This window comes from Bombina bombina, chromosome 1 (assembly GCF_027579735.1).
Source record: "Bombina bombina isolate aBomBom1 chromosome 1, aBomBom1.pri, whole genome shotgun sequence".
Taxonomy (NCBI): Eukaryota; Metazoa; Chordata; class Amphibia; order Anura; family Bombinatoridae; genus Bombina; species Bombina bombina.
The window spans coordinates 37,379,054-37,403,036 of record NC_069499.1 but is presented as its reverse complement, the minus strand read 5'-3'; the positions used below and the strand labels follow the sequence as shown (position 1 = coordinate 37,403,036).

Genomic DNA, 23,983 nt, shown 5'->3' with positions numbered 1-23,983 from the left:
AATGGACAATTTTCGTTCTTTTTGTTCTGATAAAGCCCATGTCAGCAGTCCTCCGCTAAGCCAGAGCAAAACAAGGGCTCTTGGAAGCCGGCTCAGTCCTGGAATAAATCCAAGCAGAGCAAGAAGCCCGCCGAGTCTAAGTCGGCATGAATGGGTGGTCCCCGGTCCTCTTCTGGATCGTGTAGGGGGCAGACTGTTGCTCTTTTCAGTCGCTTGGTTCAGGGACTTGCAGGATCCATGGGTCCTGGAGGTCATGGCTCAGGGTTACAAGATAGGTTTCAAGTCTCAGCCACCCAAGGGCAGATGCCTCCTCTCTCTCCTGTCTTCCTTACAAGAAATTAGGGAAGCCTTACTGGGGTGCGTACGGGATCTATCCTCTTAGGAGTTATTGTCCCAGTGCCTATCGCAGTGAGAGGTTTGGGATACTATTCAAACTTTTTCAAGGTTCCAAAGAAGGAGGGAACTTTCCATCCGATTCTGGACCTAAAGTACTTAAACAAGTTTTTAAATGTCCCCTCGTTCAAGATGGATACAATATGGTCCATTCTTCCCCTTGTTCGAGAAGGGCAGTTCATGACCACGATAGATCTGAAGGATGCTCCCTTCACATACCAATCCTCAAGGATCACTTCTAGTTCCTAAGGTTTGCGTTCCTGGACCAGCACTTCCAGTTTATTGCACTTCCGTTTGGTCTGGCTACGGCTCCAAGAATTTTTTTGAAGAGTGGACCATTCGGAATTTCTCCTCTGTCTTCTTTGATACCATGGATGGAAGATAAATATAGTGAGAGTTTGCTTGTATCAAGTACCAGGGTAGAATTCACGGGTACTATCATAGAATGAGAATATTTTTAACATACCAGAGACGTTGCAAGCTAGCTTCAACATGTCTTGCCCTCCAGACCTCCTTAATTCCATCTGTGGCTCGGTGTATGGAGGTGACTGGTCTCATAATGTCCAGCATGGACATAATTTCCTTTGCCAGGTTTCACCTCAGACTGTTGCAACTGCGCATGCTGAAGCAGTTTAGCAGCGATCATTCAAATCTGTCTCAACAGATTTCTCTGGACAGCCGATGGAGAGAATCGCTGTCTTGGTGTTTTTTGTCCGGATCCCTTGTCCTGAGGGACGTCCGTCCTTAAGACCATCCTGGGTGATTGTGACTACGGTTGCGAGTCTGTCAGGATGGGGAGCGGTTTGGGGTGCCAGGAAGGCACAGGGCCTATGGATTCAGGAGGAAAACTCCCAATCTCATTTTGTCTCTTCGGGCAATATACAGTGCTGTGAAGGCTTGGACTCTACTGTGTTTGTCCCAGTTTATCAGATTCCAAATCAACAATATAACCTCGGTGGCTTACATCATCCATCAGGGGGGATCGAGAAACTCCCTAGCTATGAGGGAAGTATCTTGGATTCTGGAGTGGGCAGAGACTCACATTTGTTCGCTGTCATCGATCCACATTCCGGGTGTGGACAACTGGGAAGCGGATTTCCTCAGCAGACAATACTTGAATCTGGGGGAATGGTCTCTCCATCACGAGTGTTTGCGGAGATTAGCAAGAGGAAGATCTGACGTCTCAATACCAAGCTTCCCAGATATGGGTCGAGGTACAGGGATCCTCATGCCGAGCTAACAGATGCCTAAGCGGTGTCTTGGAGGTTCAATCCAATTTATCTTTTCCGTACGTTAGCACTACTTCCTAGTGTAGTGGCTCGATTCAAGCTGGCGTCAGTGATACTGATTGCTCCGTCTTGGCCGCGAAGGATATGGTTTGCGGATCTGGTGGGGATGTCATCATCTCCTCCGTGGAGATTACCTTGTCGCAGGGATCTGCTGACCAAGGTTTCTTTGTTCATCAATGTCTAGATTCTCTGAGGCTGACTGCGTGGATATTGAAGCTTAGTCCTAGCCAAGAGAGGGTTTTCTGAGAGAGTTATTTTTACTCTCATTCAAGCTCATAAGCTGGTTGCTCGTCGCATCTATCATAAGGTGTGGAGGACCTACTTATTCTGTTTTCCAGGATGAACTGGAGAAGGGCTTTTCTTCAAGTCCCCTGAAGGAACAGATTTCTGCCCTGTCTGTGTTACTGCATTAGAGGTTCGCTGAGCTCACAGATGTGCAGTCATTTGTTAAGTCTCTGCTAGGATCAGGCCTGTGTTTAGATCTAATGCTCCTCCTTGGAGTTTAAGTCTTGTTTTTAAAGTTTTGCAACGGGCTCCGTTGGAGCCTATGCATAAAGTAGACATTAAATTGTTGGAAGGTTCCTTTTCTACGGGCTATTGCTTCTGCGCGCAGAGTATCTGTTATTGCTGCCTTGCAATGCGTCCCTCCTTATCTGGCTTTCCATGCTGATAAGGCTGTTCTACAAACCAGGTTAGGTTTTCTTCCTAAGGTTGTGTCATTTCGCAACATCAATCAAGAGATTGTGGTTTCTTTCTTATGTCCTAATCCTTCTTTGTTGAAGGAACGTTTAAAACGTTTTTCTGGATATGGTTTGTGCCTTGAAGTTATATCTTCAGGCAACAAAGGAATTTAGACAAACTTCTTTCTCTTTTTGTTCTCCTTTCCGGGAAGCGTAGGGGTCATAGGGCCTTCTTCAACTTCCTTATCTTTTTGACTGAGGAGTGTCATCCGTTTAGCATAGAGCCAGCGGGACATAAGCCTCCTCTGAGGATTACGGCTCATTCTACTAAAGCAGTGGTTTCTACTTGGGCCTTCAAAAATGAGGCCTCTTTGGATCAGATCTGTAAGGCTGCCACCTGGTCCTTCTTACATACTTTTTCCAAATTTTACAAGTTTGATGTTTTTGCTTCTGATGAAGCAGCCTTCGAGAGAAAGGTTTTGCAGGCTTTGGTACCCTCAGATTAGGGTCCGCCTCTCTTTTTTCCCTCCCGTTAGCATTTTGTGTACTCTAGAGCTTGAGTATATGTTTCCCACAAGTAAGGAATGCAGCTGTGGACTCTTCCCATATTAAGAAGGAAAACATAAATTATACTTACCAGATAATTTCCTTTTCTTCTGTATGGGAAGAGTCCACAGCTCCTGCCCCTGTTCTCCGAACGGCGGCCCAAAATTTAAATGTATTCTTCTGGCACCTTTTTCACCCTGATATTTCTCATACTGTTCCTTGTTCCCTCAGCAGAATGACTGGGGTTATGAGGAAGTGGGGGAGGTATTTAATCCTTTGGCTGGGGTGTCTTTGCCTCCTCTTGGTGGCCAGGTTCAGTATTTCCCACAAGTAAGGAATGCAGCTGTGGACTTTTCCCATACAGATGGAAAGGAAATGATCTGCTAAGCATAATTTATGTTTTTTGTTCTTCAAAATTTTGAAAATCAACCTGTGTAAATTCTGCTCTTTGATGGCTCAGAAGGTTTTGGATTAAAAACTGCATGCAACTCTTCTTGCTGCTCCTCTCACATCTAAGTGATAAAGTTTTATTCCTTTTGTAAATTACTGACTTCAGCTGAGAATCACAGTCCAGCTGCCTACTTTACACATTATGCTTTTATGTTAGTGTAACACAGGGTTGTTTTATTTTTTATCTGCCAGGAGTCACTTCTGTTCAACTCTAGAACTGACAGCACAAAACCGCGTTGCCTTAGTTTACTACCGACTGCTCAAATAATATCACGGATTAGCAAGAACTGTCCGGACCCATATGCTGACCTGAATAGCAGCTGGTACTCTCTGGTATGACCATATTTACATACACTTTTGTGGTTATATATCCAATGTTTGACTTAAAGCATGTTAAAATAGACAGTGTATTTCATCCGAAAAGTTAAACTATGAACTAACTAACTACGTTTCGGCATTACTAGCCGTAATCATAGATCCTGTTTGCATAAACTAGGTTGTGTGTGTTAAAGGGAATAAACCCCATCTCCATTAAAACCATTCAAAACAATTAAGTTTTCAAGTGCCTGTTAACAATACGAACATTAGCCCATAACAGTTGAAATTGTAACATATTATTCAGTAAGTTGCACTATATAGTGTTACTCGCAATAATTAATCATATCCTACTGGAAATTAAAGCCCTGTGGCACCAATGTGTTCAATTTATGAATCCAATATATCTCTTAACGTTACAATCTGGCTAATTTACTACCTCCTCTACAAGGTGTATGAACTACTTCAATTGCATTTCATCTGAACATATCTACATTTTGGTTATGTGTCAATAAAATGTTGTGACAAGGCTGAACATGATTCATTATTTGTATCCTAAATATTCCCTAATAAGAGCACATACATCTCTTGTAGTTAACCCTTTATTCTGCTTAATACACTGGGAACACTCTACCAAGTAAATAAGATAATGGCTAGAACAGTATATACAACCTTGAGTAGTGAACATTTATCCTGTCACATATGATGAGAAATTTTACCCCTGTTTGAGATAATTGCAGGCTTTACAGTGTGGGCTACCACATATGCGGGTACCTGCTATTCTAAGCCAAGAACTAGCACGATCGTGTTTGGGTAACATACTGGGTGAAAGCAAATTACCAAGTGTAGGATTTTTTTAATAAATAAAATCACAACCTTGTTTAATCATTTGTTTCCAAATGTCATCACTGTGTAGAATGGGTAAATATCTCTTAATGATTTTACAGACCAGAAAATATTGGCTAGAGTAATTGGTGATGTAAATACATTTGTACGACTATATACTCTAAAGAAATTCTATTTCAATTCACAAGAAGTTACTAATACAAAATGCATCAAGGATAGTTTCAAGGCCCCATTTTCCATTAAATGTGATATTGTACTTACTCAGTAAACAATACTTCCAAATAGAAGATTGTAAGCTAAAAAGCTGCTTACCTTGATTGGAGACTGGAACCTATTTCACAGAAGATGTGTTGCAGGCCCAAGTCAGGTTCAGATAGCAGTAGACCACAGATGTGCAGCAGCAGAAACAGGTCAGCGAAGGTTAATCCAAACAGAAGTCAGAAGCCAGGTGTCGGGGTGCCAGGAATCGGACTGAGACGAGAAGTGCAAAAATAATCACACCTTTATTAATAGCAAAAAAATAATAAAAAGTCCACAAGTCAAATAACAAGCCAGCAATCAAAACCAGAGCTGGTAGTCAGACGAGCCGAGTCAGGAGCCAAAGCGAGTAGTCAGACGAGCCTGAATCAGGAACAAGGAGAACAGCAGAGTCAGGAACAAGCCAGGGATCAGGAACCAGGAGGGACGTCAGACAGCCAGGTAATACACAGGAGCCCTCACAAACCGGTCTGAGACAACGCAAGGGCAAACCATACTGAACAGTGGCCCTTTAAATAATAAGTGATGACATCACAATTCTGAGACTGCATCCTGTCTCACACGGATGATGTACACCAGTCTGGTCATAAAAGGAAGTGCAGGAAATAAGCAGCATCAAACAGTATGCACCATAGTCAGCAAGAGAGGTGAGTAAAATGGCTGCCAGCAGCACATGACAACCATGGCAGGGAAAAAACCCTGACACCAGGTCAGGATTCAACACCGGATCAGACAGAAACAAACTTCACAAACCAAACTTCACAGAAAAGGATTTATGCAGGAGCATAATCTACAGTTCTGATCCAAAGGTCAGTAGCTAGATAATCAGTCAATACTGGTAAAGGTGAGGCAGGAGGCTTAAAGGGACAGTCTAGTCAAAATTAAACTTTCATGATTCGGATAGGGCATGCAATTTTAAACAACTTTCCAATTTACTTCTATTATCTAATTTGCTCAATTCTTTAGATATCCTTTGTTGAAGAAATAGCAATGCACATGTGTGAGCCAATCACACAAGGCCTCTATGTGCAGCAACCAATCAGCAGCTACTGAGCATATCTAGATATGCTTTTCAGCAAGAGATATCAAGAGAATGAAGCAAATTAGATAATAGAAGTAAATTTGAAAGTTGTTTAAAATGACATGCTCTTTCTAAATCATGAAAGAAAAAAATTGGGTTTCATGTCCCTTTAAGTCAGGATACACGCCAGAGTCTAGAGAGAACTACGAAAACAAGCCAGAAACAGGAACATCAGGAATTCCATGAAGAAATAACCAAGCAAAGAACTGGTATCAGAAAGGGTATTTTAAACCTCCCCATAGGCCTTGGTGTCAAAACACCCTCGCTGCTCTATCCTCCTTGTTAGTGCATTAAGCAACTGGAGCCTCGCATACGCATTGCTTGATGCACTCACAAGGAGAATTGGGCAGCGGGGCAGTACAGAAACCTCTACCAAAGCCGTAGAACCAACTAATGTAACTTTACAAACTCATTACCCTCATTATCCCTCTAAATGCGGTCAGATCCGCGAGGTGAGAGTTTTAAAGGTAATCGCCTATCCTCAAAATCTGTACCATCCCTCCGGACGCGGTGAGATCTGCCGAGGGGATTGTGAACTGCCACTCTATTAACAGCTCTTAGCGTCTGTGAGTCCATTTGACACTCCTTGTCTTTGGTGTTTTTAATAACGTATTCTTTATGCAATATTTGCTTATATAACTTTGTCAATGTTGACATTTTTATTTGTGCAGCCTTATTGGTTTTAATTGGGAGACGTCCCTACACTGATTCTTATGGTCATTGAATTTTATTTGTTTTTTATTACTTGTTCTTTATATATTAAATTGTGTTAAGTAACAGATATTATATTTTATTTTTATTAATCCGTGCTTTTTAAGCGCTGCTACTCACACATTTGTTTTTAAATTGCACTTATCAAGCTTGCTTCCCTTTTACTACTACTTTTTAATACAGTTTGTATGTATCAGAAAGGAAAGGAGTCCTATGCCACCTGAAAAGATGGTGTTTCGTGCTTTGGGTTTCATTCATGCTCTTATTTAAAGTGTGTTCATCAATCAGTGCTAGATATGGACATGGTATGGAAATATTTATAATGTAACATAATGTCTTAAGGTCTTTAATAGGGCAATTCATTATTACTTTTTAACTTGTCCATGGCATGTTCAAACCCTTCCTAGATAACTGCATTGAATTTCGATGGACAAAACCTTTCCAGGATTACTAATTTAGAAAAACTGGAAAACTTAAGATGGGCATCATTCAGCAACAATTTTCTAACAAAAGTTGAAGGTTTGGAACACTGCATACGTTTAGAAGAACTGTGCCTTGATGGAAACTGCATAACAGAGCTTAAAGGTAGGTGCATTGTTTCTCAGTAGGTAGTGACATAAAGTAATACATTGAGTTTTTAAAGAAAGTGGCGGCAGGTGAATTTTGAAGATGGTAGAGTGCTAAACCCCACCCCTTTAAATAAAGCCACACCCGTGAGATGGCTCATTTGAACCAGTGTACTCTGGCCCTTCTGATATATATATATATATATATATATATATATATATATATATATATATATATATATATGCAGTTCAAAGATACCAGCACTCGCTAAATCCGTGATAATGCCGGGGTGCTCTCAGACATATGTAGAAAAGTAAGCCAGAAGAGGCACTCACTGTGATAAAACCAGGTGAAATTATTAAAGAGTGAACGTTTTCAGGGTATAAACCCCGTCCTCAGACTCCTGCAAAAAACAAACAGTGTCACACGGTTTATACCCCGAAAACGTTCACTCTTTAATAAATTCACCTGGTTGTATCACGGCGAGTGTCTCTTCTGGATTACTTATATATATATATATATATATATATATATATATATATATATATATATTTATATATATATATATATATATATATATATATATACTTCTCCAAGGAAGGATAAGCACAGTCTTAATTATTCCCTTCATACCACTTGGAGTATAGGCAGAAACCCATGGGTACCCACTAGGACGAACATCCATATGAATCCACTCTGGGTAATTTTCTTCAGAGCTATGGCGTATCAGTCCCGATCATAGTTATTTAGTGTAGAAAGGTCCGAAATCCAGGAAAGTATTCAGTCCCCTTGGTATCAGAGTATCCAGTGTATGGATCTACTTAGTTTCAACCTGTAGTAACTTCTTAGCCCTATCGCCACCCCTTGTTAGAGGGGGTACATGATCGATCAGCATTGATCTCATGGTAGATAAGCCATGATTACAATTGGCAAAGTGGCGTGCCACTGGTTGTTCTGAATACCCTTTACTGAGTGCTTCCCGAATTGCACAGCGGTGATTAGCCATCCTGTCCCGGAAGCTTGTCACTGTTTTGCCGATGTAAACCAGGAAACATGGACAGATTAACATATATATGACATGTGCTCGTGCATGTTAATCTGTGTCGGATGGTATACTGTCTGTTGGTGTGAGGGTGCTGGAACGTCTGGCCTCTCATCATGCTATTGCATGTAATGCAACTTCCACATGTGAAGCATCCCTTTTTCAATGTCTTCAGCCAGGTCTCCTTCTGGTGCCGAAATCCAGGAAAGTATTCAGTCCCCTTGGTATCAGAGTATCCAGTGTATGGATCTACTTAGTTTCAACCTGTAGTAACTTCTTAGCCCTATCGCCACCCCTTGTTAGAGGGGGTACATGATCGATCAGCATTGATCTCATGGTAGATAAGCCATGATTACAATTGGCAAAGTGGCGTGCCACTGGTTGTTCTGAATACCCTTTACTGAGTGCTTCCCGAATTGCACAGCGGTGATTAGCCATCCTGTCCCGGAAGCTTGTCACTGTTTTGCCGATGTAAACCAGGAAACATGGACAGATTAACATATATATGACATGTGCTCGTGCATGTTAATCTGTGTCGGATGGTATACTGTCTGTTGGTGTGAGGGTGCTGGAACGTCTGGCCTCTCATCATGCTATTGCATGTAATGCAACTTCCACATGTGAAGCATCCCTTTTTCAATGTCTTCAGCCAGGTCTCCTTCTGGTAACAATTAGTTTTAACATTTATTTGGACTAAGCTGTGATCGAGAAGCGGTAGCCAAATTTTTCCCCAGGTTAATTGAAGGCTTAGTTTGCTCCCGCTGACGCAGTTGTTATAACAATAGTAATGGCGACCGGGAGATACATGGTTGTTACGCCCACGATGGGCAGAGCTTCGTGTGGCGCCAGTTTTGGACTTCTCCAATGCCGCTCGGAATCGGAGGGACTGTTTAGCACAGAATGTTGTGTTTTTAGAAAAGTGGGTCCGGACAGTGTTACAGCTGCGTTGCGGACTTTTTACAGCCAAATTGTACAAGAGTTACTGTTAAGCACAATGATTAATGTTACCATATTAATGGGACCGGACAACGTTGTAGCTATGTTCCGGACTTTTTATTTTAGAAGCAGTAATGTTTTATGTTAAATGCTGTTATGCACCAAATTATAATAAAGTTTGGGTATTAGAGAGGCAGATGGGCACTTCAGCAAGGTTTAGCTGAGGTGTAGCTAGGTTCTGCAGTGATAATGTACTGTTTTATTTTAATTCTGCACACAAAAATAAAAAGTTACATTTTAAGATTTAAAGAGACAGTAACATTTTTCATGTGTTAATTTTTATTAAAAAATGTCACTCTTTCTCTTGTTAAGTGTATCCAGTCCACGGATCATCCATTACTTATGGGATATTAACTCCTCCCCAACAGGAAGTGCAAGAGGATTCACCCAGCAGAGCTGCTATATAGCTCCTCCCCTAACTGCCATTACCAGTCATTCTCTTGCACCCAACGACTAGATAGGATGTGTGAGAGGACTATGGTGATTATATTTAGTTTTATACCTTCAATCAAAAGTTTGTTATTTTATAATAGCACCGGAGTGTGTTATTCCTTCTCTGGTAGAATTTGAAGAAGAATCTACCTGAGTTTTTACTATGATTTTAGCCGGCGTAGTTAAGATCATATTGCTGTTTCTCGGCCATCTGAGGAGAGGTAAACTTCAGATCAGGGGACAGCGGGCAGATTAATCTGCAAAGAGGTATGTAGCAGCTTATTATTTTCTGACAATGGAATTGATGAGAAAATTCTGCCATACCGATATAATGTAAACTCAGCCTTAAATGCAGTAGCAGCAACTGGTATCAGGCTGTCATGTATGTATATTTTACACTTCAGTATTCTGGGGAATGGCACTTCACTGGAATTATACTGTGTGCATAAGACTTTAGCCTAATTTGCAGGGACTGGCAACAGGCTCTTTAATAACACTTAATTTATGTTAAACGTTTTTTGCTGGCATGTAAAATAGTTTCATTTTCTGAGGTACTGGGTGAATAAAATGTTTTGGGCATTATTTTTTCCACTTGGCAGTTGTTTTATTTAATTTATGACAGTTTACTGATCTCTCTCACTGTTGTGTGTGAGGGGGAGGTCAAAAAATTCAGTCAGAAGCTCATTGTATTTCCTGCATGATCCGGTTCATCTCTACAGAACTCAGGGGTCTTCAAAACTTGTTTTGAGGGAGGTAATCATTCACAGAAGAGCTGTGAGATTGTAGTTGACTGTGATAAAAAACGTTTATTTCTGTAACTTTTTTTTCTGCTATCAGGGTTAGTTATCCTTCGCTAATGGGAACAAGCCTTTGCTAAAATTGTGTTTTTTACAAAGATTTGATGCTATAACCTTTCAGTTTATTAACTTTCAACTGTCATAACTCTTTCTGTGCTTCTTATAGGCACAGTACGTTTTCATATTATAGTAAATTACTTGAAAAGTATTTCCAAGTTGCTAGTTTATTTGCTAGTGTGTTAAACATGTCTGATTCAGAGGAAGACATCTGTGCTATATGTGCTAATGCCAAAGTGGAGCCCAATAGAAATTTATGTACTAACTGTATTGATGCTAATTTAAATAAAAGTCAATCTGTACAAATTGAACACATTTCACCAAACAACGAGGGGAGAGTTATGCCGACTAACTCGCCTCACGTGTCAGTACCTGCATCTCCCGCTCGGGGGGTGCGTGATATTGTGGCGCCGAGTACATCTGGGCGGCCATTACAAATCACATTACAGGATATGGCTACTGTTATGACTGAAGTTTTGGCTAAATTACCAGAACTACCAGAACTAAGAGGTAAGCGTGATCACTCTGGGGTGAGAACAGAGTGCGCTGATAATGTTAGGGCCATGTCAGATACTGCGTCACAACTTGCAGAACATGAGGACGGAGAGCTTCATTCTGCGGCTGACGGTTCTGATCCAAACAGATTGGATTCAGATATTTCAAATTTTAAATTTAAGCTGGAAAACCTCCGTGTATTACTAGGGGAGGTGTTAGCGGCTCTGAATGATTGTAACACAGTTGCAATACCAGAAAAAATGTGTAGGTTGGATAAATATTTTGCGGTACCGTCGAGTACTGACGTTTTTCCTATACCTAAGAGACTTACTGAAATTGTTACTAAGGAGTGGGATAGACCCGGTGTGCCGTTCTCACCCCCTGATGTTTCCAATAGACACCACCACACGGGACTTATGGCAAACGGTCCCTAAGGTGGAGGGAGCAGTTTCTACTTTAGCTAAGCGTACCACTATCCCGGTGGAGGATAGCTGTGCCTTTTCAGATCCAATGGATAAAAAGTTAGAGGGTTACCTTAAGAAAATGTTTGTTCAACAAGGTTTTATATTGCAACCCCTTGCATGCATTGCGCCTGTCACGGCTGCAGCAGCATTTTGGTTTGAGTCTCTGGAAGGGACACTTGAATCAACTCCATTAGATGAGATTACACACAGGCTTAAAGCTCTTAAGTTAGCTAACTCATTTATTTCAGATGCCGTAGTACATTTAACTAAGCTTACGGCTAAGAATTCCGGATTCGCCATTCAGGCGCGCAGAGCACTGTGGCTAAAATCCTGGTCAGCTGACGTTACTTCTAAATCTAAATTTCTTAATATACCTTTCAAAGGGCAGACCTTATTCGGGCCCGGATTGAAAGAAATTATCGCTGACATTACAGGAGGTAAAGGCCATGCCCTGCCTCAAGACAGAGCCAAACCTAAGGCTAGACAATCTAATTTTCGTTCCTTTCGGAATTTCAAAGCAGGAGCAGCATCAACTTCCTCTGCTCCAAAACAAGAAGGATCTGTTGCTCGCTACAGACAAGGCTGGAGACCTAACCAGTCCTGGAACAAGGGCAAGCAGGCCAGGAAACCTGCTGGTGCCCCTAAAACAGCATGAATTGAGGGCCCCCGATCCGGGAACGGATCTAGTGGGGGGCAGACTTTCTCTCTTCGCCCAGGCTTGGGCAAGAGATGTCCAGGATCCCTGGGCGCTAGAGATAATATCTCAGGGATACCTTCTGGACTTCAAATACTCTCCCCCAAGAGAGAGATTTCATCTGTCAAGGTTGTCAACAAACCAAATAAAGAAATAGGCGTTTCTACGCTGCGTACAAGAGCTTTTATTAATGGGAGTAATCCATCCAGTTCCACGGTCGGAACAGGGACAAGGGTTTTACTCAAATCTGTTTGTGGTTCCCAAAAAAGAGGGAACTTTCAGGCCAATCCTGGATTTAAAGATCCTAAACAAATTCCTAAGAGTTCCATCGTTCAAAATGGAGACTATTCGGACAATTTTACCCATGATCCAAAAGGGTCAGTACATGACCACAGTGGATTTAAAGGATGCTTACCTTCACATACCGATTCACAAAGATCATTACCGGTATCTAAGGTTTGCCTTTCTAGACAGGCATTACCAGTTTGTAGCTCTTCCATTCGGATTGGCTACGGCTCCGAGAATCTTCACAAAGGTTCTGGGTGCTCTTCTGGCGGTACTAAGACCGCGAGGAATTGCGGTAGCTCCGTACCTAGACGACATTCTGATACAAGCTTCAAGCTTTCAAACTGCCAAGTCTCATACAGAGTTAGTACTGGCATTTCTAAGGTCGCATGGATGGAAGGTGAACGAAAAGAAGAGTTCTCTCTTTCCACTCACAAGAGTTCCCTTCTTGGGGACTCTTATAGATTCTGTAGAAATGAAGATTTACCTGACAGAAGACAGGTTAACAAAGCTTCAAAATGCATGCCGTGTCCTTCATTCCATTCAACACCCGTCAGCTCAATGCATGGAGGTGATCGGCTTAATGGTAGCAGCAATGGACATAGTACCCTTTGCACGCCTACATCTCAGACCGCTGCAATTGTGCATGCTAAGTCAGTGGAATGGGGATTACTCAGACTTGTCCCCTACTCTGAATCTGGATCAAGAGACCAGAAATTCTCTTCTATGGTGGCTTTCTCGGCCACATCTGTCCAGGGGGATGCCATTCAGCAGGCCAGACTGGACAATTGTAACAACAGACGCCAGCCTACTAGGTTGGGGCGCTGTCTGGAATTCTCTGAAGGCTCAGGGACAATGGAATCAGGAGGAGAGTCTCCTACCAATAAACATTCTGGAATTGAGAGCAGTTCTCAATGCCCTTCTGGCTTGGCCCCAGTTAACAACTCGGGGGTTCATCAGGTTTCAGTCGGACAACATCACGACTGTAGCTTACATCAACCATCAGGGAGGGACAAGAAGCTCCCTAGCAATGATGGAAGTATCAAAGATAATTCGCTGGGCAGAGTCTCACTCTTGCCACCTGTCAGCAATCCAAATCCCGGGAGTGGAGAACTGGGAGGCGGATTTCTTAAGTCGTCAGACTTTTCATCCGGGGGAGTGGGAACTTCATCCGGAGGTCTTTGCCCAAATACTTCGACGTTGGGGCAAACCAGAGATAGATCTCATGGCGTCTCGACAGAACGCCAAGCTTCCTCGTTACGGGTCCAGATCCAGGGATCCGGGAGCGGTTCTGATAGATGCTTTGACAGCACCTTGGACCTTCGGGATGGCTTATGTGTTTCCACCCTTCCCGATGCTTCCTCGATTGATTGCCAGAATCAAACAGGAGAGAGCATCAGTGATTCTAATAGCGCCTGCATGGCCACGCAGGACTTGGTATGCAGATCTAGTGGACATGTCATCCTGTCCACCTTGGTCGCTACCTCTGAAACAGGACCTTCTGATCCAGGGTCCCTTCAAACATCAAAATCTAATTTCTCTGAAGCTGACTGCTTGGAAATTGAACGCTTGATTTTATCAAAACGTGGTTTTTCTGAGTCAGTTATTGATACCTTAATACAGGCTAGGAAGCCTGTTACCAGAAAGATTTACCATAAGATATGGCGCAAATACTTATATTGGTGCGAATCCAAGAGTTACTCATGGAGTAAGGTTAGGATTCCGAGGATATTGTCTTTTCTACAAGAAGGTTTAGAAAAGGGTTTATCCGCTAGTTCCTTAAAGGGACAGATTTCAGCTCTGTCCATTCTTTTACACAAACGTCTGTCAGAAGTTCCGGACGTTCAAGCTTTTTGTCAGGCTTTAGCTAGGATCAAGCCTGTGTTTAAAACTGTTGCTCCACCATGGAGTTTGAACTTAGTTCTTAATGTTTTACAGGGGGTTCCGTTTGAACCCCTTCATTCCATTGATATCAAGTTGTTATCTTGGAAAGTTCTGTTTTTAATGGCGATTTCCTCGGCTCGAAGAGTCTCTGAGTTATCTGCCTTACATTGTGATTCTCCTTATCTGATTTTTCATTCAGACAAGGTAGTTCTGCGTACTAAACCTGGGTTCCTACCTAAGGTGGTCACTAACAGGAATATCAATCAAGAGATTGTGGTTCCATCTTTGTGTCCTAATCCTTCTTCGAAAAAGGAACGTCTGCTACACAATCTAGATGTAGTCCGTGCCCTGAAATTTTATCTACAGGCAACTAAGGATTTTCGACAAACGTCTTCCCTGTTTGTCGTTTATTCTGGTCAGAGGAGAGGTCAAAAAGCTTTGGCTACCTCTCTCTCCTTTTGGCTTCGTAGCATAATACGGTTAGCCTATGAGACTGCTGGACAGCAGCCTCCTGAAAGAATTACAGCACATTCTACTAGAGCTGTGGCTTCCACTTGGGCCTTTAAGAATGAGGCTTCTGTTGAACAGATTTGCAAGGCTGCAACTTGGTCTTCTCTTCATACTTTTTCCAAATTTTACAAATTTGACACTTTTGCTTCTTCGGAGGCTGTTTTTGGGAGAAAGGTTCTTCAGGCAGTGGTTCCTTCCGTATAAAGAGCCTGCCTGTCCCTCCCGTCATCCGTGTACTTTAGCTTTGGTATTGGTATCCCATAAGTAATGGATGATCCGTGGACTGGATACACTTAACAAGAGAAAACATAATTTATGCTTACCTGATAATTTATTTCTCTTGTAGTGTATCCAGTCCACGGCCCGCCCTGTCACTTTAAGGCAGGTAATTTTTCCATTAAACTACAGTCACCACTGCACCCTATGGTTTTCCTTTCTCTGCATGTTTTCGGTCGAATGACTGGTAATGGCAGTTAGGGGAGGAGCTATATAGCAGCTCTGCTGGGTGAATCCTCTTGCACTTCCTGTTGGGGAGGAGTTAATATCCCATAAGTAATGGATGATCCGTGGACTGGATACACTACAAGAGAAATAAATTTATCAGGTAAGCATAAATTATGTTTTCATGAACCTACTCCTTCTAAGACTCTTGCTGTTTATGAGTTTATTGACAATGGTCAAGTTATGCCACAATTTCTCCTATAGTATCCCAAAAAATGTATGGCCCACATGCAGTGCCATGTGCTTCCTTTCACACTCCACCTGGAGTTACTCTGCATTTCATGCATTATCTGTTTTTTCCACGAGGTAGAAAACAGTACTAGAGGACATATTTTCAATTATTTAGGAAGATTGATTCAGTAGTGCTATTCTGAATGTTTCTTCCTTGTAACCTGTAACTGATATTTCAATAGTATCTGAGGGGGAATTCTCAGACTCAGAAGGAGTAATATCTTTATCTGATCTTGAGGTTGTTCGCTTTGTTTTTTAGCTGGAATACCTCCATTTGTTAATTGAGGAGGTTTTGGCTACCCCGGGCGATTCCACCACTAGAACTGCTATACCCTTTCAGGTTAAGAGAAATTAGAGCCAGCTGTGTGCATTGCTACCGTCACTAGTGCGGCGTCATATTGGTTTGAGGTGTTGTCTGATGCTATTAGGACAGACACTCCCCTGGATGAGATCCAGGATAGGATAAAAGCTCTTAAATTAGCAAATTCCTTTATTACGGATGCTTCCCTTCAAGTTATCAAACTGGGAGCAAAGATTTCAGGTTTCTCTATTCTAGCCCTCAGAGCTTTATGGTTAAAGCCTTGGTCTGCGGATGTATCCTTTAAGTCTAAGCTTCTAGCTATTCCTTACAAGGGGAAGACCTTATTTGGACCTGCTTTGTCGGAGATTATAGAGGCGTTCTTACTCTGCGTAAGAGACCTTTCCAACCTGGGAGTGATTGTTCCTGTTCCAGGACAGGAACAGGGTCTGGGATTTTATTCCAATCTGTTTGTGGTTCCCAAAGAGAGAGGGAACCTTCAGGCTGATTTTAGATCTCAAAAGTCTAAACAAATTTCTCAGAGTACCGTCCTTCAAGATGGACACTATTCATTTAATTCTCACTTTGATCCAAGAGGGTCAATTTATGACAACAATGGATTTAACGGACGAGTACCGCATTTCCCATTCAAAGGGATCATCACAAGTTCCTAAGGTTTGCGTTTCTGGACAAACACTTCCAGTTCATGGCTCTTCCTTTCGGTCTTGACACAGTTCCCAGAATCTTCACAAAGATTCTGGGTTCGCTGTTGGCGGTGCTTCGAGTACGGGGCATTGCAGTTGCACCCTATTTGGGCGACATCCTAGTCCAGGCGCCATCATTACAACAAGCATGATCCCATACGGACATGGTGTTACCCTTCCTGCAGTTTGACGAGTGGAAGGTAAATCTGGAATAGAGTTCCTTAGTCCCAAATACAAGGGTAACTTTCTTAGGAACTATATTAGATTCTCTATCAATGAAGATTTTTCTGACAGAAGTCAGGAAATCAAAGATTATCAATACTTGTCTAGTCCTTCTGTCCACTCCTCAGCCATCAGTGGCTCAGTGCATGGAGGTAATCGGGCTGATGGCGGCGGCAATGGACATCATCATGCTTAACTCAGTCCTCTGCAGTTAAGCCTGCTCAGGCAATGGAATGGAGATTATGTAGATTTGTCTCCTCGAATATTACTAGGAGCAGGAGAAAAGGGATTCTCTTCAATGGTGGTTGTCTCTGGATCATCTCTCCCAGGGAACCTGCTTTCGCAGATCATCTTGGGTAATTGTGACAACAGACGCCAGCCTTCTACTGTGGGGAGCAGTCTGGGGTTACCTAAAGGCTCAGGGAGTTTGGACTCAGTCAGAGTCGGTTCTTCCTATAAACTTCCTGGAACTGAGAACGATCTTCAATGCTCTTCTGGCCTGGCCCCAGAGGTATCTAAGATAATTCAGTGGGAGACCCATTCTTGCTGTCGGCGATCCACATCCCAGGGGTGGACATCTGGTTGGCGGACTTCCTGAGCAGGCAGACCTTTCATCCGGGGGATTGGGAACTCCATCCGGAAGTGTTCTCCAGCCTGATTCTCGAGTGGAGTCAGCCAGCATTAGATTTCATGGCATTTTGACAGAATGCCAAACTCCCGAGATACAGGGCATGGTCCAGGGACCCCCAGGTGGAACTGACAGATGCTCTGGCGGTTCCTTGGACTTTCAGTATAACATACCTGTCCCCTCCGTTTACGCTTCTTCCTCGGGTTATTGCTCGAATCAAGCAGGAGAGGGCATCGGTGATCCAGCCCCTGCTTGGATTCGCAGGATTTGGTATGCAAATCTGGTGGACATGTCTTCTCTGCCACCTTGGAGACTTCCGTTGAGGAAGGACCTTCTAATTCAAGGGTCCTTACTTCTCCCAAATCTAGTTTCTCTGAAGCTGACTGTTTGGGGATTGAACGCTTAATTCTAGCCAAGCGAGGTTTTTCCGACTCGGTCATAGAGACCATGATTCAGGCTCGTAAGCCTGTAACTAGAAAAGATTTACCATAAGATATGGCGTAAATATCTCTATTGGTGTGACTCCAAGGGCTACTCATGGAGTAGAGTTAGGATTCATAGAATTTTGTCTTTTCTCCAAGAAGGTTTGGAGAAAGGCTTATCGATAAGTTCCCTAAAGGTTCAAATCTTGGCTTCACAAACGTCTGGCGGGTGTTCCAGATGTACAATCATTTTGTCAGGATCAGGCCTGTGTACAGATTGGTTACTCCTCTATGGAGTCTGAATTTAGTTCTTCAAGGGGCTCCGTTTGAGCCTATGCATTCCTTAGAAAATAAGTTGTTATCTTGGAAAGTTTTGTTTCTTGTTGCTATTTCTTCTGCTCGTAGAGTGTCAGAGCTCTCGGCTTTGTAGCGTGAGTCTCCTTACCTTATATTTCATTCAGATAAGGTAGTTTTACGTACTAAATTAGGATTTCTTTCTACGGTTGTTTTCGGATCGGAACATTAATCACGAAATTGTTGTTCCTTCCTTGTGTCCTAATCCTTCTTCTCAGAAGGAACGACTTCTGCACAATTTGGCCGTGGTCCGTGCTTTAAAGTTTTACCTGCAGGCGACTAAAGACTTTCGTCAGTCTTCTTCTTTGTTTGTAGTTTTCTCAGGAAAACGTAAGGGACAGAAAGCTATGGCTACTTCTCTTTCTTTTAGCTTCTGTTGAACAGATTTGCAAGGCTACAACTTGGTCCTTTCTTCACAAAGTTCTACAAATTTGACACTTTTGCCTCAGCTGAGGCCGCTTTTGGGAGAAAGGTTCTTCAAGCAGTGGTGCCTTCGGTTTAGGTTCCCTGTCTTGTCCCTCCCGTATCATCTGTGTACTCTAGCTTGGGCATTGAATCCCATTAGTAATTAAGATGATCCGTGGACTCATCGTGTCATTAAAAAGAAAAGAAAATGTATGCTTACCTGATAACATTTTTTTTTTTTGACACGATGAGTCCACGGCCCGCCATGTTTTTGAAAGACAGGTTGTTGTTTATTATAAACTTCAGACACCTCTGCACCTTGTTTTTTCCTTTCTATCCCTAACTTAGGTTGAATGACTGGAGTGGGAGGGAAGGGAGGAGCTATTTAACAGCTTTGCTGTGGTGCTCTTTGCCTCCTCCTGCTGACCAGGAGGTGAATTTCCCATTAATAATTAAGATGATCCATGGACTCATTTATCAGGTAAGCATAAATATTCTTTTTTTCTTTTCTTTTTTTTAGGATAAGGCAGTTTTTAGGACTTATTTTGTTTTTTTGCCTAGGGTTGTAGCTTCTGACTATATGAGTTGGCAAATTGTTGTCCCTTCTTTGTGTCCTCATCCCTAACATTCTTCAGAGAGTTTTTTTTTTGTTGTTGCATATTTTTGACGATGTTAGAACATTGAAGTATTATGTTGATGCTACTTTGTTTGTTTGTTCTCTTTTCGATTTCCAGGAAAAGGCAAAAAGCTTCTGCCATTTCTTTGTCTTCTTGGCTAAGAGTTCTGGTCCATAAGACTTTTTTTTGGAGGCAGGCAGGTCAGCCTCCACTTTAACGGATTACTGTTCATTCTACTAGATAAGTTGCCATTTCTTGGCCTTTTAAGAATGAGGTTTCAGTTGACCAAATTTGCAAGGCAGCTACTTAATCTTCTTTGCATGCTTTTACTAAATTCTACCATTATGATGTTTTTGCTTCTACTGAAGCAGCCTTTGGTAGTTGTCTCAGGGTGATTTTTTGCCTGTTGGTTATTTTTTCACTGCATTGTTTTAATCTTTTTTGGGTTCTTTTGGGGTTGTGTATTTAGTTTTTCAGTAAAAAAAGATGTTTCATTACAAGTGGACTCCACAGCTTAGGTATTAGTTCCCTGGAGTAATGCATCTTGGACTCTCACCACCTAAATGATAGAAATATAATTTATTCTTACCTGATAAATGAATTTCTTTCATGGTGATGAGTCTTTTTTTTCTTCTGGTGTTGCTTTTTTTCTTGCGCTCATCTTTTTTCCCTGCTCCTATTTTTTGCTCTTCTTTTTTTTCCTACCTCTCTTGCTTGTCTATACCAGTGTTTCTCAACCGCGGTCCTACCATGCCATGTTTTCTAGAGCACAGGCAAAATCAACTGATGGGTTATAGCAGGTTAGTAACCATGGTTACTGATCAGCTGAATAGGTCACCTGTTCTCTAGTTCAGCTATAATGAAAACCTGGCCTGTTGGGGGTACTTGAGGACTGAGGTGCCATAGAGGTGGGAGGATTTTTATAGCGCTCTTGGGGTTTGGAAATATTTGATTCCTCCAAGTGGCAGGTAAGATTAATTCCCAGGAGTAATGGATCGTGGATTCTTACAATGGCATTTTATTTCTATTTGTCATGAAGCGACTAAAAACCATATACTATCTAGTAAAGCATTAAATTCAAATTTCTATTCTTGTTGTTTCTAAATAAAAAGAAAAGGTTTTAAATTTGTTACTCCTTGTTGCTTTAGGCTTCATACTGCATAAACAGTGGATTGCACTGATTAATTGTTTACACTGGTTTGCTGGATGTGTGGGTGAGCACACACAATGTCTGCTTAGAGAATCTGGGCAGACAGCAGGTCTTGGCAGTGTGTTCTTGAGGAAGTAAATAAAGCGAGCAGTACATTGTCCCTGTGGGTTGTACCGCCTGCTGCTGAACATAAGCAAAAAAACTTTAGGCTTGGGGGGGACTGGGGGGATCTTAGCAGACACACATTTAAAGGTAAAATTAATTTATTAAAATGCCAAAACATTAGGACCTATATTATATATATTTCTTTCATGTAATTGGCAAGAGTCCATGAGCTAGTGACGTATGGGATATACAATCCTACCAGGAGGGGCAAAGTTTCCCAAACCTCAAAATGCCTATAAATACACCCCTCACCACACCCACAATTCAGTTTTACAAACTTTTCCTCCTATGGAGGTGGTGAAGTAAGTTTGTGCTAAGATTTCTACATTGATATGCACTTCTCAGCATTTTGAAGCCCGATTCCTCTGAGTACAGTGAATGTCAGAGGGATGTGAAGGGAGTATCACCTATTGAATGAAATGGTTTTAGAGATTAGATTAGATTAGATTTGTTTTATTGTCATTGTACAAAGTAGGAAAACAGAGACAACGGGAGATCTATTTCATAGGTTCTCTGTTATCGATCGTAGAGATTCATCTCCTACCTCCCTTTTCAGATCAACGAAATACTCTCATATACCATTACCTCTACTCATAACTGTTTCAGTACTGGTTTGGCTATCTGCTATATGGGGATGGGTGTCTTTCCGTAAGTATGTTTTTTATTACTTAAGAAACCCCAGCTATGGTTTGGCACTTTATGCATTTATATAAAGTTCTAAATATATGTATTGTTCTTATATTTGCCATGAGTCAGGTGCATGTATTTCCTTGTGCAGACTGTCAGTTTCATATTTGGGGAAAATAAACATATTAAGAAATATTTTTTCTTACCTGGGGTTTAGTCTTTTTTTCAGATTGACTACATTTTTCTTGCAAATTCCGGGCAGTACTAGGCCCGCGGGTGCGCCAAATGCTAGACTTCATTGCGTCATACTTGGCGTGAGAATTTTTTGGCTCGAAGTACGTCCGTTAATGCAAGTTCGTCATTTCCGGCGTCGTAGTTGACGCTGAGTCCTTACACAGGGTTGCGTCGTTAGTGACGCAAGTGTGTCATTTCCGGATGTTGGCGCCAAAAAAATTGAGTTACGTTGTGCTTCCTACTTGGCGCCAAATTTTTCATTAATTTATTACCCCATTGCTATTTGCCTCTTGCCTTTTTCTATGTCAGAGGGCTATGCTATTTACATTTTTTTTCCATTCCTGAAACTGTCATATAAGGAAATTGATAATTTTGCTTTATATGTTGTTTTTTCTTTTACATTTTGCAAGATGTCTCAATCTGATCCTGTCTCAGAAGTATCTGTTGGAACTTTGCTGCCTGACATCGGTTCTACCAAAGCTAAGTGCATTTGTTGTAAGATTGTGGAAATTATATCTCCGAATGTCATTTGTAATAGTTGTCATGATAAACTTTTACATGCAGAGAATGTATCCATCAGTAATAGTACATTGCCAGTTGCAGTTCCTTCAACTTCTAATGTACATGATATACCTATCAATTTTAAAGAATTTGTTACTGATTCTATTCAGAAGGCTTTGTCTGCATTTCCGCCTTCTAATAAACGTAAAAGGTCTTTTAAAACTTCTCATAAAGTTGATGAAATTTCAAATGACGGACAACATAATGATTTATCCTCCTCTGATGAGGATCTATCTGATTCAGAAGATCCTTCCTCAGATATTGACACTGACAAATCTGCTTATATATATTCTTTGTTAAAAGAAGTGTTAATTACTTTGGATATTGAGGAAGCCAGTCCTCTTGACGTTAAGACTAGTAAACGTTTAAATGCTGTTTTTAAACCTCCTGTGGTTACTCTAGAGGTTTTTCCTATTCCTGATGCTATTTCTGATATGATTTCTAAGGAATGGAATAAGCCAGGTACTCTTTTTTATTCCTTCTTCAAGGTTCAAAAAATTGTATCCTTTACCAGCAATTTCTATAGAGTTTTGGGAAAAGATCCTCAAAGTTGATGGGGATATTTCTTTCATTTAATTGGCAAGAGCCCATGAGCTAGTGACGTATGGGATATACATTCCTACCAGGAGGGGCAAAGTTTCCCAAACCTCAAAATGCCTATAAATACACCCCCCACCACACCCACAATTCAGTTTTACAAACTTTGCCTTCTATGGAGGTGGTGAAGTAAGTTTGTGCTAGATTTCTACGTTGATATGCGCTTTGCAGCATGCTGAAGCCCGGTTTCCTCTCAGAGTGCATTGAATGACAGAGGGATGTGAAGGGAGTATTGCCTATTGAATGCAATGGTCATCCTATCGGGGATCTATTTCATAGGTTCTCTGTTTTCGGTCGTAGAGATTCTTCTCCTACCTCCCTTTTCAGATCAACGATATACTCTTATATACCATTACCTCTGCTGATTCTCGTTTCAGTACTGGTTTGGCTATCTACTATATGTAGATGAGTGTCTTTTGGTAAGTATGTCTTATTTTATTTATGACACTCTCAGCTATGGTTTGGCCCTTTATATGTAAAGTTCTAAATATATGTCTTATACTTATATTTGCCATGATTCAGGTTAATCAGTATATTTCCTTCTTACAGACTGTCAGTTTCATTTTGGGAAATGCATATGAATAAATGTTTTTCTTACCTGAAAATTTTTCAAATTTGACTTTTTTTTCCTAAATTGCGGGCAGTTAGGCTCGCGGGTGCAAAAAATGCTATAATTTATTGCGTCATTTTTGGCGCAAGACATTTTTGGCGTGAGAATTAAGTTTGTTGACGTAAATGACGTCATTTCTGGCATCATAGTTGACGCCGAGAGTTTTCACGTAGTTGCGTCATCGATGACGCTTCTGTTTGTTGCAGACGTTTTTGGCGCCACAAAATTTGTCAATTGTGGGCGTCATACTTGGCGCCAGTTTTTTTTACATTATTTAAGTATTTGTTTCTTTTTGCTTCTGGTTTCCAGAGGCTTATTCTGTTTGCATTTTTTCCCATTCCTGAAACTGTCATTTAAGGAATTTGATAATTTTGCTTTATACGTTGTTTTTTCTATTACATATTGCAAGATGTCTCAATCTGACCCTGTATCAGAATCTACTTCTTGAATGCTGCTGACTGATGTCGGTTCTACCAAAGCTAAGTGCATTTGTTGTAAACTTGTGGTAACTGTTCCTCCGGCTGTAGTTTGTGTTAGTTGTCATGATAAACTTTCAAAAGCAGACACTATTTCCATTAGTAGTAGTCCATTACCTGTTGTTGTTCCTTCAACATCTAATGTTCAGGATATTCCTGTTAATGTAAGAGAATTTGTTTCTAATTCTATTCAGAAGGCCCTGTCTGTTATACCACCTTCTAATAAACGTAAAAGGTCTTTTAAAACTTCTCATAAATTAGATGAATTTTTAAATGACCGCCAGCATTCTGATTTATCTATCTCTGATGAGGATCTATCTGGTTCAGAAGATTCTGCCTCAGATATTGACACTCACAAATCTTCATATTTATTTAAAATTGAGTTTATT

At 41.4% G+C, this 23,983-nt stretch overlaps 1 protein-coding gene across 1 annotated transcript in view; it reads left to right on the top strand.

The window, feature by feature from the left end:
* The window catches only part of LRRC9 (leucine rich repeat containing 9), a 716,419-nt gene that overhangs the window by 279,271 nt on the left and 413,165 nt on the right, over positions 1-23,983 (top strand). The window contains exons 18-19 of the mRNA XM_053705244.1: positions 3,554-3,691; positions 6,977-7,154. Of these exons, the coding sequence (XP_053561219.1) occupies positions 3,554-3,691; positions 6,977-7,154 (316 nt within the window). The remainder of the gene's footprint in view (positions 1-3,553; positions 3,692-6,976; positions 7,155-23,983) is intronic.